This window comes from Nannospalax galili, unplaced genomic scaffold (assembly GCF_000622305.1).
Source record: "Nannospalax galili isolate Female #2095 unplaced genomic scaffold, S.galili_v1.0 scaffold763, whole genome shotgun sequence".
Taxonomy (NCBI): domain Eukaryota; kingdom Metazoa; phylum Chordata; class Mammalia; order Rodentia; family Spalacidae; genus Nannospalax; species Nannospalax galili.
This window is the reverse complement of record NW_008349451.1, coordinates 1,666,042-1,680,416: the sequence shown is the minus strand read 5'-3', so window position 1 is coordinate 1,680,416 and position 14,375 is coordinate 1,666,042. Positions and strand designations below refer to the sequence as shown.

Genomic DNA, 14,375 nt, shown 5'->3' with positions numbered 1-14,375 from the left:
AGACCGTTAGGCTTTCCCTGCTGAGCCATCTCAAACACCCAAAATTAACTTTTAAAGTGAGTAACTCAGTAGCATTTAGTAATCACTACATCAGCACACTCGATCCTCCTCCTCTATGCCACCCTCTGCAGCCTGTCTCTGTGGACGTGTCCACACTCTCTGTGGATGGGTCCATGCCATGGATTTCACTGAAATGAAGCCACATGCACATGACCTTCACATCTAGCTCCCTACACTCAGCACAATGCTTCAGAGGTCTTTGGTCTCCTCGAGACACTTGAGCAACTTACATGCCGTGGAAGTTGAAACATCTTTATACCTCAATTTGGATATGAAAATTACCTCTGAAGGCTTCTGAATTGACTCCTTTTCCTGTCAAAAAAAAATTTAAAGCTGCTGTAAGACTCCTTTATACATTCAGACTTTGTCACATATACTCATTTCCACAAATATGAAGTTTACATCACTTTGAAATTACAAAAGGAGCCTGGAGAGACGGCTCCAGCATTGGTTGCTCTTGTAAAGGACCCAGGTTTGGTTCCTGGCACCACATGGTGGCTCACAACTCCAGCTCTACGGGATTCATTGCCTTCTTCTGGGCTCCCTAGGCTTTGCACGACAGGGAGCACGTACATACATTCAGGCAAAACATTCATACACATAAAATAAAATAAAGCAAAACAAATATAAACTACAAAATCTTCATTGCATCTGTTCCCTACACAATTTATTCAAGTCTCCATTTTTTGTGTTGTGGACTTTCTCTCCTTCTATTCATGCCTAACATCTGTCATTAGCTGTACCACGTGGCTTTGCATCAGAGAAACCACACGCTCTGCTTAAAATGACTTTTTCCCACGTGTGGACTGGGATAAGATGAAGCTCCTCCCTCAGGATGTCCTTCTCAGGCTAATGGGAAAAGTGCAATGCTCACCCCATCGGACGCCTCTTTCTTCCGGCTGCCTAGACTGCTAGATCTTTGGAGACTCGAAGTTCTAAAACCAGAACAGTGACCGTTAGAAAGGACAGTAAGTGGACTCTGCTGCCTGTTTCTAAGCAGATCATTCTAGAAAGAAACTAAAATTACGTGTGGGTTGAATCCTGGTAATAAAAGAAAATCTGGATCCAGGCAAACACTTGTGTGCTTAACTAAATTGTAACATTTAGTTCTTTGAAAAGCAGGGTGGTTAAGCTGCTTGCCAACAACACTGTCTCACACATCACAGTAGCTGGAAAAACACTTGGGCTTGTTCTGGCCATACCAGTGTTTGAAAACTAACCAGTGTTTTCCATGGACTAGTGGCACTTACACACTTATACCTGAGCTTCTTAGACAGGTGTGCACTGTCTATATCCCATCCGTCTGATTAAAGAATGAAAATTTTACTTTTCTTTCACAGAGGAATAGTTTTCCCGAGTCTGGCAAAGCAATTCATTTTGCAATTCTGAACACACGCATGATAAGCTGGGTGCTATGGCGCATGCTTATGAATTCAGTACTTGAAAGGCGGAGGCAGAAGGCCAAGACATTGAGGCAGAGTCTGCTCTGAAGGAAAGGGAGGACAAAGGAAGACACAACAGAGGGAACCCTGCTGCTGCCCAGAAAACTCCTCAGCAAGCGCCAGGAAGGCAGGAGGAAACCGAAATGCTCAGAGACTTTCTCCTTTGCGTAGCATTCAGTCACATGCAGCTGGAGGTGGTCGCACTGAAAAACTGCAGGTAGGAATATGGGCCCAGTTTAAAAGAAGAGAGTTTGGGGGTATATTTCAGTGCCATACTGTGCTTGGCATGCTAGAGGTCCTAGGCCTTATCCCCAGCAACACGGGGGATTGGTGGGGGGGCAACATGGAAGGAATGTGTTTACTCTAAAAACCAGGATCAACTATGTAAACAGTTAAAGGCATTTCTCCTCTATTTATAGACTGTCAGACCTGCTGGGTCCAAACACAGCCAAAGAGAACAGCAAGGAGCTCAGCTCATCTGAGTTCTGCTCTGAAATAGACTTTCCTAATTATTTTAGGCTTCCCTAATCTAATCCAGACTGTAGCTCGAAGAAACATGCATTAGGCCAGTTTATTAAATTGAAAATGCAGAAACCCATCTCTGCTTTTCCAGGTGTCTCCTCCTCTGCCACTCTTTTCTAGTGGAATAAAAATATCAATCAGCACAAAATGAACTAAAATGAAATCAGCACTGAACTTCCATCGAAAACCGGGAGGATACTAAAGATCTGCAAACACCCGGCAGCGACGCGGGCCCAGCAGTATCTCTTTGCAACCTTAAGGCCCTCCAGCCTATCCTTACATATGTATCCATGGGTTTGTGGGTTTAGCGGCCTCAGCTGTTAGTAATGGTCATACTAGCAGAGCAGACCCAGTTTTTCAAGCCTCAATATCACATTTAACAATAACATACAACTTACGAAAGACTATCACACAAGGGGGCTTCAGCAGCACCCAGTATTGCTTTTCCATCACTAAAATGTAAAAAAAAAAAGGCATTTATTAATGTCGTAGATAGAAAACCACACAGATGTTATGTTCCTGGCCTTACGATGGTAGTGTGTTCCAATGAGCCTGCAAGAGGTTCAAAACACTGTTCAGCCAAAAGTGCCTTTAAAATACTTAATTTGCCCAAAACCTCAGTTCAGCCCGTCCTTCCTTGTTTGTACTTAAGGTGCCATCAGCCCATAGTTGGGCAAAGTCTTCTAATGCCAGCCTACCTGACAGCGGAGGGTTGTCTCATCTTCTAATTTATCAGAACTACTCAAAGTGAAAAAGTTCTGTAAAGTCAAAAAATCACTAATGGTGCTCAGCAGTTAAGAGCACCAGCTGCTCTTGCAGAAGACTCAGGTTTGATTCCCAGCACCCACATGGTGACTAACAATTGTCTGTAACTCCATTTCCAAGGGATCCAACACCTTCTTCTGACCTCTGAGGGCACTGCATGACATGGGTACACTTACACATATGCAGGCAATAGTCATACACATAAATAAATAAAATCTTTTTTTGACTTTTTTTTTTTTTGAGACAAGGGTCTTCCTGTAACCCCAGCTATCCTAGAATTCACTATGTAGACCAGGCTGGCCTTAAACTCAGAGACCCACCTGTTTAAATAAGATGTTTTTAAAAATCACTAACTTGAACCATCACAGCTGGCTGGGGATTACTGTACATATTCCAAGTGAACAGAATGGTCTTAAAAAGGTGCAAAGCAAGCTCTTTCTAAGCTTTAAACATTTTCTTTGGCTAAATCTAAGTTTAGACAATTAATTTGAGAACTTGCTGGTAAAATATCTATTTGCCTGCAGAGAAATGACTGCATCCCTCCCTCCTGCGTATCCTTCATAATCAATATCCAAACAGCTCATGGCACATGAGGATGACCATGCTGCTCAGCACCTTTGGATGGTCACCTACGACCCAGGAAGTAAAAATCTCAGTTCTCTCCCCTACTCCACCTTGAACTTTATTCCCTTATTTCCCACTCTCCTCTCCGTCACTTCCCGCTTCACACTTTTTATCCCAGTAACAGGAAACCGATGACAGGTCCCCAGCACATGTCCTATTTCTTTTCTCTGGGTAAAAACTATGTCTGTAAATAAGTGTGACAAATCCTTATTTTGGGTTGATCTACTTCTCTGAGTATTTATATTGCAACGTGAGTCCATAAGTGACATACTTCTCTTCGAATGAGGTGTCGGGCTTGGTAGGCAACTTTGACTTTTCAGAACTGTCCACAGCTACAGGTGCGAGCAGCAGGGAAGGGGTGGAGGCCTGCAGGACGCTGGTGTGAAACTGTGACGTGATTGTAAAAGGGAAAAACCAATCAATCAAAATACCACACATAAGACAACCACACATAAGACAATTAGTTGATGTATCAAAATGTTACACATCTATGTTCAGAACTCTATAAAACCATTTCAGAATACACACATCTACATAAAATAAGTACTAATCTGCCCGTGTTAAAGCCACAGGATTTTGACTCATCTACTCATCTTTTCAATATAAACACATACTGTATAAACATAAAGAACTATTTCCACTTTAATTTCTACCTCAAGTCTGATACATGACATCAATCACGTTGACTATTAAGTTCAATTAACATGACTGATGAAAATGTAAAGTCAATTAGAATACACTTTGTTGTTACCACTTGAAACACTTTGTGTAATAGTAACAATTTTATGGCAAGAAAAAAAAATGTGTAATCCATCTTCTCAAAGACGTCTGTGTCCTAAGGCTGGAGGTCTTTGAGATTTGTTAATATTGGAGTTTTAAAGAATTTATGAGCGCTGGAAGGTGGACTGTAAACTGCCATCAAAAACTCACACATGAAACATTTTAAGAATTACTCTGGTTAAAAAGTGACCAAAATGTGCTAAGTCGGCCAATGAGCTCCTTTCTTCGTTTCTTTATTATTATTATTATTATTATTATTATTATTATTTATATGCATGCATTGCCTGCATGTAGGTAAGCGCACCCGTGTTGTGCAATGCCTGTGAAGGTCAGAAGAAGCTGTCGGATCCCCTGGGACTGGAGTTACAGACAGTTGTTAGCTGCCATGTGGGTGCTGGGATTCAAACCTGGGTCTTCTGTAAGAACAGCCAGTGTTCTTAACCACTGAGCCATCTCTCCAGCCCCTTCTTTTGTTTCTTTTATAAAAAAATTTTTACTATTTATTTATTATTTTATGTGTATTGCCTGCATGTATGTAAGGGCACCTGTGTCATGTAATGCCCACAGAAGTCAGAAGAGGACACTGGATCCCCGGGAATTGAAATTATGGATGGCTGTTAGCCACCATGTAGGGGGTGGGACTCAAACCCGGGTCCTCTGAAGAACAGCCAGTGCTCTTAACCCCGAGCGTCTCTCCAGCCCCTTCTGTTTTTACAGTGCTGGGTGCTCCCTCCTTCCTTCCTTTCTGTCTCTCTTTCTGAGACAGGGTCTTTCCAATGTAGCTCAGGCTACTTTTGAACTCAGCTTCCCAAGTGCTGAGATTTCAGTGTACACCACTGCCTCAGCCTGGCTCCTTACTTCTGAGTGAACCAGGAGAAGACATCAGCGAAAACGTTTCTGTGCCAACTACTAAGCAAACAGTCCCACCCTAGCCGCACATGATGGCTGCCAAGAAGACATACCTGCCTCTGAGGTCCGAGCATCTAAACCCAATAAAGGTTATGATTAACTTGAGAAGAGAGTGCAGGCAGCAGACCTCAGCTGCAGAAGGAACCAACAGGTGCAGCTTTGTGGAGAGTGTGTCACTGAGCTGATGGCACCGAGAGGTTACAAACGTCAAGTGCACTGTGATCATGGGCAAATCTCTACAATCAAGCTTGGGCAAGTTCTTTAGCTCTCATTCATGACCCCTGAGGTCCAAGTATTTCCTTGGACTTCTAACCCCGGGGAAAATACACTAACACACTGGCCTCTTTTCCTGATTTCTAATTCAGACTTTGAAGTTTGAGTTCCAGCTTCAATTTTCCTCCTGGTCCTTCTTTCAAAACGAGGCTGTGCTCTTCTAGTTCTCCTCCAATCATTGTTGTTCAGTTTGGTGCAATCACTTATGACAAACTAAAAACATATCATTAAACTGGAATTCATGGGGGCTGGAGAGATGCTCAGCAGTTAAGAGCACTGGCTGCTCTTGCAGAGGACCAAGGTTTGGTTCCCAGCACCCACGGGGGACAGCCTTCCATAAGTACAGTTCCAGGGAATCAGACACCCTCTTCTGGCCTTCTCGGGCACCAGGGACATACACGATACACATACATACACACAGGAAAACATACATACGTATATAATAAAAATAGTTCATGTAGCAAAGACTCTAGCTCTCACATGCCAGCAACCCCTCTCTACATGTGGCGTGCTCACTGGCTGTCAAAAGTTATGTTTCTAAAACACTGAGGCAGGAGGATTACGAGTTCCCTTGCAGGCTGGGCTGCAAAGTGAGACCCTGTCTCAGAACAAAAAAGTGATTTTTCCTTTCAAATATAAGCAGACATTTAAAAAGCAGGGAATTTTCCCTCTATTATTCATAACTAATTCCCTGACTAGTGAAATATTTTAGTCTAGCACTTAAAGGGACACGTTAGCTGTTTTCTCCTTGAATTATTTTCATTCAATCCATTTTTTGCTTTCTCAGGGCTGGATTAAGTAGAGCACTTGCCCGGTGTGCATGAGACCCTGGGCTCAGTCCTCAGCCCTGGGCTCAGTCCTCAGCCCTGGGCTCAGTCCTCAGCCCTCCAAAGGGAAAAATAGTGGGAAGAGAGAATCACCAAACTTTACTTCCTCATTATGGAATTATCACCAGCAGATAGAAAGAAGGTAAAGACACCTTTTGGTCTCCTCTCATTACCTACAGAAAGCAACAGAGAGGCAGGAGAGGAAGGAACTGTTTAAAACAAATATGGGAGCCAAGACTGCTGAGTTGACTAAAGTTATTCCCAATCCCTGGATGCTCCAGACAGCAGTTACACTAAAAGTAAGACACGGCTTCAGGTAAAGATCAAGTGCAGGTGCAGTTGGGGGAACCCAGGCTCAGGTGAGGCCATGGAAGGCTACAACAGGTACCGTCTCCTAAACCTTTTAAGATCGAACCACACAAATAAGAGGCTGTTCCCCACCAGCCTCTGGAGGAGCTGGGAAGGAAATGTGTTGACAAGCTCCGACCTAATGCGGTTGTTAGAAGCATTATACCCAATCAGACTCAGGACAGACACCATAGAAAATTAAAGGTGATTTTAGAACTCAATAGCAAGTCACAAAGCCAAGAAATCCATTCATTTGGAGACACTGGGAGGGAATGAAGGAATGACTTTTACAATCAAAAAGTTAATCTTGTCTTAGCTTATTTATAATGTAAACAAGCCCACCAGGCCTTGAGCGCCTCCTGAAACCTAGAGCATACAGTGTTAACTCTCCGTGACCCTATCTTGCCCTTGACTCAAAAACAATGCCTGCAAGCACTGCGGGTGCCAGGTCTATTGAGGGATATGATGATGATCCCATTTGTGTTGTAAAATAGATGGGACTAAACCGCTAACATCCATTTGTGGTTGTGTGCATGCAGGGCTAGTCTAGGGATCAGAAAAGGCAATCCCTGATGAGGGCCCAGCGTTCACTTCCCCATTTCATGCTAGAGACACTGCTTTGATACAAGAAAGAGCAAGCCCTTGTTGAAGAGCAGAGTTCTGTGAGGATTCTGAAGGAACAGGTTCTGAGCAGTTCGGGTCTGCTCTCTGCTCTTGTCTTAAAAGTGGATGCAGAGTCAGGCCATTCTTATCTAAGCATCACCTTAATATGTCTTCACAAAGGGAAAGGTGACATGAACGAACAAAGAGACCAGAAGCCTGGCTTTCAGGACTGTACGTCGGGCTGGCTTTGGGACTATTCAGGACCAGACACCCGGGGGCCTTCACTGCTTCCTCCTTTTTCTTTCTTTTTGTCTTTTTAACTCAGGGTCTCCCTGTAGCCCCAGCTGTCCCGGAACTCACTATGGAGACCAGGCTGGCCTTGAACTCACAGAGATCCACCTGTCTCTGCTTCCCAAGTGCTGGGATTAAAGGCGTGCACCACCACGCTCATTAAGTGGGTGTGTCTGCAGCAGTTACTCTGCCCTTGCCCCATCACTGCATGCTGAGTGTGTGGGGACAGACAGCTTGTCATTTTTAGGTTCCCAGCTCTTTTAGTTGTTTCCAATAATGCTCAAGGAGCTGTGCCCAAAACCTGGACGTGAAGAGCCTCCCTCACGTATCACAGGAACGGATGACCAGCTCACTGGAATTACATCTGGGGGTCTTTGGAGAGGGGGAGGCTGCATTTTACATGTGAGAAGATTTCAACTGGTTTAGCCAGGAGGTGAAAAGGTGATCGTTTTCCAAAAAATGGTTGCACCATCAATCTCTCATGCTATGTTCTTACAACGTGACGTCACGTGGACATCAAGAGGTAGAGCCTATGCTCAGTCTCCTTGAACCTGGGTGACGTACAACTGCAGAAGAGAAGCTAATGACTCTGCAATGAGGCATAAAAGGATGATGCAAATCTGCCTGGTCTCCTCAGGATGCTCACCACTGGTCTGTGAGGCAGCCAAGTGGCCACATGGAGTTCTAGCCAGGCTACAGCTGAGGCTCAGCCAACAGGCAGCCCCAACGACCAGACACTGGTGTAAGAACCTGTCCTGCTGCTCCCGGCCCACCCTGCAGACCCCACGGCAGTACACTGCCCATCAACCACAGTCGGCTCTACATACGGGAGACAGCGAACACACGTCCTGGCCGCCCTGACGTTTGTAAGGGAACGAAAGACACTGCCGCACTCCAGCTGCTTTTCCCACGTCTAAATAAACCAGGGGTTCTCACTCAGTCATCTTTCAGAGGCATCAGAATTAACGAAACTAAATGAGCACATAATCTCTTTAATAAGTAGATACAATCTCATATTTTAGAGGGTCTCTACTTTAAAAGAAATTTGTACTTTTCCTGGGGTCTTGTCAGGCTCCCTCCAACTCCTGCTTAAGGGGTCCTGTGCTCAGCCTCTTGCACAGCTGGAGCGACGGGCACATGCCAAGACACCTGCCTTGTTTTCTTTTTTCTTTAGGACTCACTATATAGCCTTGGATGGCCTGGAACTCTATTTAGACCAATGAACTCAAGAGATCTGCCTGCCTCTGCCTCCCAAGCCTGGGATTAAAGGTGTACGCCACCACGCCTGGCTTTTCCTGAGTTTTAGAAGCAATTTGGACTTTGTCCAAAGCATTTATTAAAAAGAAGAGAAAAGCTCACATTTAAAAAGAAAAGAGACCAGCAGGGCAGTAAAATCGCCACAGCCAACTAACCACCTGGGTAACAGATCTGGGAAGAGAACCGTGTTCACACACACCAGCAGTGCGTGAGCCTCTGATGGCAGGGTCTCTTCAACTTGAAGAAAGTACCAAAATTCTGTAAATACCTCTTCTGGAGCACTCGAGTTGAATGGGTCACGGCTGGGAGACCCCATTCCTGGAGTAGAAGTCGGACTTCTCTCCAAGTCACTAAAGCCCTGTGCGTCCAGGAAGGTGGACATGGAGCTGGAGCGCGGCAGGTTTTCATACGTGTCTTCCGTGCCTGGAAAAGAAGGCCAAAAGCTTCCCATCTGTCTCATTTCTGGGAGAAGAATCATAATTATACTGAACACACAGAAATGCTTTTTTCTTTTTCTTCCTCCTGCATTTTAAACATACACTATACCACAGAGCTACACCCCCGGCCCCAAACACAAACATTTTTCTGATCCTCAAAAATAAAAGTCATGTTTTCCTGGCATCACTTTAAAACAACAACCCAGACCCTAGGAAACATTGTAATACAGATCCAAAGTGAGGAGCACCCAGCACGACAATCTAATTCTGGGTTGCAAGAGATTCACCACTTCCACAGCTCACTTTTCAACCCTGCTGTGCTCTGGAAAGTACACAGAAGGAAAAACAAAACAAGAAAAAAAAGATGGTATCTGACCCTTCAAAAGGACCTTTTATGCCACGTTACAGCAGAGGAGGCCTAACAGAGAAGGGGCCACAAAGCCATCAAAGCACTAGCTCGGAGAGCTGCTTTACAGAAGACAAGACGAGAAGGATTAACTGCAGAACACAACGCCAGAGTCATTTTCTTAAAAATAGAAAGATTTTGGGGCTGGAGAGATGGCTCAGTGGTTAAGAACAGTGGCTGTTCTTTCAGAAGACCTGGGTTCAAATCCCAGCGCCCACATGACAGCTAAAAACTGTCCATAACTCCAGGTCCAGGGGATCCGACGCCCTCTTCTGACCTCCTCGGCATTGCACGATGACACGGGTGCACTTACCTACATACAGGCAATACACGTATACATGTAAAATAATAAAATAGCTTTTAAAAATAGAAAGATTTTTAAAGACTTTAACCTGTAAATAATACTAAATGGCAAACCCTATGCTTTTTGAAAGGTCTTAACCAGGCTGTGTACATGTGTGTATCCATGTATATGAGCATGTGTGTGTGTGTGTGTGCCCTCAGAGACCAGAAGGAGGGCATTGGATCCTCTAGAGCTGGAGTTACATGTGGTTTTAAGTATGTAACATGTAAACATGGGTGCTGGGAACCAAACTCCAGTCCTCTGCAAGAGCAGAGTGCTCTAACCACTGAACTGTCTGTCCAGCCCCAACCATAACTTTTTAGTTGAGGTTTTACTAGAACTTTAGTAGATTTTAGGTGTTGTTAGAGTTGTGTGAAGAGTAGCTAAATAAACAAAGATCTCTTCACTGGAGCAGGGCTTAATTTTTTATGACCCATGAAAACCTGTGCTGCTACATCTCTTTTGAAACTACTACATGAGGACTGGCGAGCTGATGCGGCCAGTGCAGTGCCTGCCCTACACAAAGACCTGAGTCCGGCTTCCCCAGGACCCATGTAAAAGCCAGGTATGGACTGGAGACACAGCTCTGCAGTTAGGAGTGCACACTTCTGGTGCAGAAGAAAATGAGTTTGGGCATGAAAACCTGTGCTGCTACATCTCTTTTGAAACTACTACATGAGGACTGGCGAGCCGATGCGGCCAGTGCAGTGCCTGCCCTACACAAAGACCTGAGTCCGGCTTCCCCAGGACCCATGTAAAAGCCAGGTATGGGCTGGAGACACAGCTCTGCAGTTAGGAGTGCGCACTTCTGGTGCAGAAGAAAATGAGTTTGGTTCCCAGCATCTGTGCTGAGCCGCTAACAACCACCTGTAAGTCCAGTTCCAGGGGATCTGACACCCTCTTCTGGTCTCTGTGGGTACTTGAACACATATGGCATACACACACATACACATAAATAAAAAAACACCATGTACGGTCGTAACTCTCACACCAGAGGTGCAAAAAGGCAATCCCTGGAGCTGGTGCTAATCCAGACCAGCTCGCTGAGGAGCTCCAGGTGCCTCAAAGACCTAAGGGGCAGGGCTCAGCGATACAGCTCAGTGCATAAAGCCACTTGCTGCCAAGCTGATGACCTGGAATCCACATGGTGAAAGGAGAACTGACTCCTACAAGTTATCCTCTGATCTCCACATGTCCCCCAAGGAATGTGCACACACAGGCACAGATGTCAGTCATGTATTTATTAAAATAAAGTCATGTACTTATTCAGATATTGAAGCCTTCATTTATCAATCCTTATGTATAAAAAGATGAGATCCACCTTTCTGTTTGTTTCAAACTTCCTGGTCCAAATCAGGATTTTTTTTCTTTTGTGAATTCATCAGAATTAAAATTGCTGAGGGAATAGCTCAGCCGCAGAGCACTGGCCTAACGTGCAGGAGGCGGACCCCCAGCGTTAATAAGTAAATTAAGAAGCAAACTTCAAACTCTGTATTTCATGACTTTTCAAAGGTACGTTTCTGGGCTCAGCTCAAGGACAACTACCTGCGCACAGACTGCAATGAGAGCACTTTTGAGTTCCCAATGTTTCTTTTGTTTTGAATGAGCCTCAAAGTTTTCCACATTTGAGAACTGGCCCGTCTGCAGGTAAACTACAACAAAATACACAACTTCCTTCCCAAACGCCTCACAGGATTTTTGACATTCACACATGGAGATGAGCTCACAACCCTTAGCAACCTTCTCTCTCCATCTTGGTAGACGGAACCATCACTACCTACCTGGTCAAAATCGTCTACCTCTGTGGGTTTATTTTCCTCTTCACTCCCCTCCCTTGTCTACCTTGGCATTATTACAACCCCCCATATTCAGATCCACTGGTCTTTTCCATCAGAATACTCCAAGACTCAGTACTAGAACCCCTCATGATCCCTTTCTGACAAAGGTCATGTTGTGAATTTGTCAAGTCCCTACACTGGGGCTCGGGATGTAGCTCAGTGGTAAAGCATTTGCCTACCATGTGCAAGGCCCTAGGTTCAAGCCTTAGTACCAAACAAACCCTCCCTGGGTCCCTCTGCCCCACCTTGCCTGACAGCTGTGGCTCACACCTGACCCTCCCCACTGCTCAAACCTTCTTTCTCTTTTTAAAAACTCGAGGTTCACTTTCCTCCCAAGTTCTTTGCATGTAGTTCTTGCTATAGAAATACCTAGGATTCAACTTCTTAGCGATGCCGTCCCTGACCAACCAATCTATGACAGAGAACAGCTGCCTAACACTGCTGTCAAGAAATGAATGAAAGAGTCACCCACTTGGAAACAGTGGATGTGATCTACGTGAGAAACTGAGGCCCGATGTTGCGTTCATGGCCAGTTAGAATCACATGTGGTGGGAAGTCTTCAGAGCTCACTCAGCTCTGCTTACCTTGGGCCAGAACCACAGTGTCTTGCATTTTCTTGTACCTGTTCAGGCACTGTCGGAGATCTTCTATCTTCCGATCCTGCGAATAAAATAAATTATCATTCAGTAAAGATGTTACAGAGTAAGTAGATGTGAATTATTTACATTATTTGAAGAATATCCCTAAATCTGAATAAAAGTGGCAATATATGTACTTTCCCCACATACACCAGATACAGAAACAGTATCTCTGCATTTACAGAGTCCGTGTCATCTTTAAAACAAAAACAATGTAATAAGACACTTAAAAACAGAGACGGCTCAGTGGACAGGGGCACCCGCTGCCAAGCCTGGTCACCTGAATTTGATCCTGGGGGCCCTCACGGTGGAAACAGAACTGACTCTCACTGGTTGTCCTGACCTCCATGTACTCTTGTGCATACACAGACACACACAGAGTGAATAAACAAAACTAAAAAAGAACGTTCTCCTCTCTGAAGTTAAATCTTGGAAGAAAACCTTCACTTGCTGTCTCTACTAGCCACAATTAATCAGTTTTCCCTAAACGCCAAGGTTTCTTTGATTACTTATCAGTGATCTCCTGTGGAACAGACACTCTCCCCGTTTGTGGTGCTTGGGTTTGAACCCAGGGCCTTGTGTGCGCTGGTAAGCACTCTACCACTGAGCTACGCCCCAGTCTCCTCTGATAAACTTAACCTTCATGGAACCTCACTGACCCACGCTTTCACTCTCCTTCAGCATTTGCCGTTTACACCTCTTCTATTGATGTTTTACTCGCTTGACTCAGTACTTTGTACTAGTGATGGGTGGAGCCCAGCGTCCTGGGCACTCTTCCCTAAACTCAGCTCCAAACCTGTGTACTCTCCGTCTTCTACTCTCACTATTCCCAGCCTGGACTATAAAATGTTAGAGCTTCAATCTCTGCCCTTGAGCCTATTCTTTGTCAAGCACTCAACTGTGGCACAGTATTAAAATGGTCTCCCTAGTTCCATCTACACTGAGTCTGGGCATGGCCATGTGTGCTGGACAGCTTCAGCTGTCAACTTGACACACCTGGGAAGAGGGGCCTCAACTGGGGAATTGACTCCATTGGTTTGGCCTGTGGCCAGGTCTGTGGGGAATCTTCTTGATGGTTGAGTGATGTGGGAGGCCCCAGCCCACTGTGGGTGGTACCACCCCTGGGGCAGGTGGGCAAGCAGCCTGAACTCAGGCCAGGGAACATTGCTCCATGGCCTGCTCTGAGCTCTTGCCTTGGCCTCCCTTGAATGATGGGCTGTGTTATAAGCCAAATAAGCCCTTTCCTCCCCAGGCTGGTTTTATCACAGCAACAGAAAACCACCAAGACACCATTTAACTTGCTTCAGCCCAACAGAACTGGACGTCCCTTAGGACATTTGCAGCCTGAGGCAGCCTTCTGGTACTGCCCTAATAAACTCAGGAACTATGTGAAGACACCCAGTTACTGGAGAAAAGAGAGGAATCACCCCAGCTGGGATTCAACTCCACCACCAGCCTTCTGGTACTGCCCTAATAAACTCAGGAACTATGTGAAGACACCCAGTCACTGGAGAAAAGAGAGGAATCACCCCAGCTGGGAATCAACTCCACCACCCTGTCTATCACATTAAGTCACAGTGTCGTCCTAGATATCCCAGTCCCTCTGACTACAGTGACTGTGGAGATCAGCTAACCACTCAGCCAACTCTCAGATGGAAGAAATACCGGGTATGGGCTGTCAAGGAGCAGAGCTGGAGGTCAGCCTCTCCCAATCTACAGTTCTGGGTTTCTCCTGAAATTGATGGGGTATACTCTCAACTAAATTCTAAAGTTAGACTCATGTCCCAACCTTTGAGAAATCTTTACAATGTCTCTAGGGTCCATCAAACGAAATGCATTTAAAATTAAGTTCCTGATTTCTCCTTAATATTAAACCTCCACTTGATTTCCTTCACCCCTTAAAGGTACCCTCATTCACCTAGCTGCTCAAAGCAGAACCTGACTCCTGTGTCTCAGATCCAGAGACCACAATTTTCTCCGAGGTCTCTTCCTTCCCCATCACGGTGCTGCCA

General features: G+C 45.1%; 1 protein-coding gene across 7 annotated transcripts in view; it reads right to left on the bottom strand.

Moving 5' to 3' along the window:
* Positions 1-14,375, bottom strand: part of Ppfibp1 (PPFIA binding protein 1) — a 168,942-nt gene that overhangs the window by 18,575 nt on the left and 135,992 nt on the right. For all 7 annotated transcript variants that reach the window (XM_029570322.1, XM_029570323.1, XM_029570321.1 and 4 more), the window contains 6 exons: positions 12,310-12,385; positions 8,970-9,124; positions 3,685-3,800; positions 2,423-2,476; positions 935-995; positions 343-372 (listed from right to left, as the gene is read on the bottom strand). In XM_029570322.1, the coding sequence (XP_029426182.1) occupies positions 343-372; positions 935-995; positions 2,423-2,476; positions 3,685-3,800; positions 8,970-9,124; positions 12,310-12,385 (492 nt within the window). The remainder of the gene's footprint in view (positions 1-342; positions 373-934; positions 996-2,422; positions 2,477-3,684; positions 3,801-8,969; positions 9,125-12,309; positions 12,386-14,375) is intronic.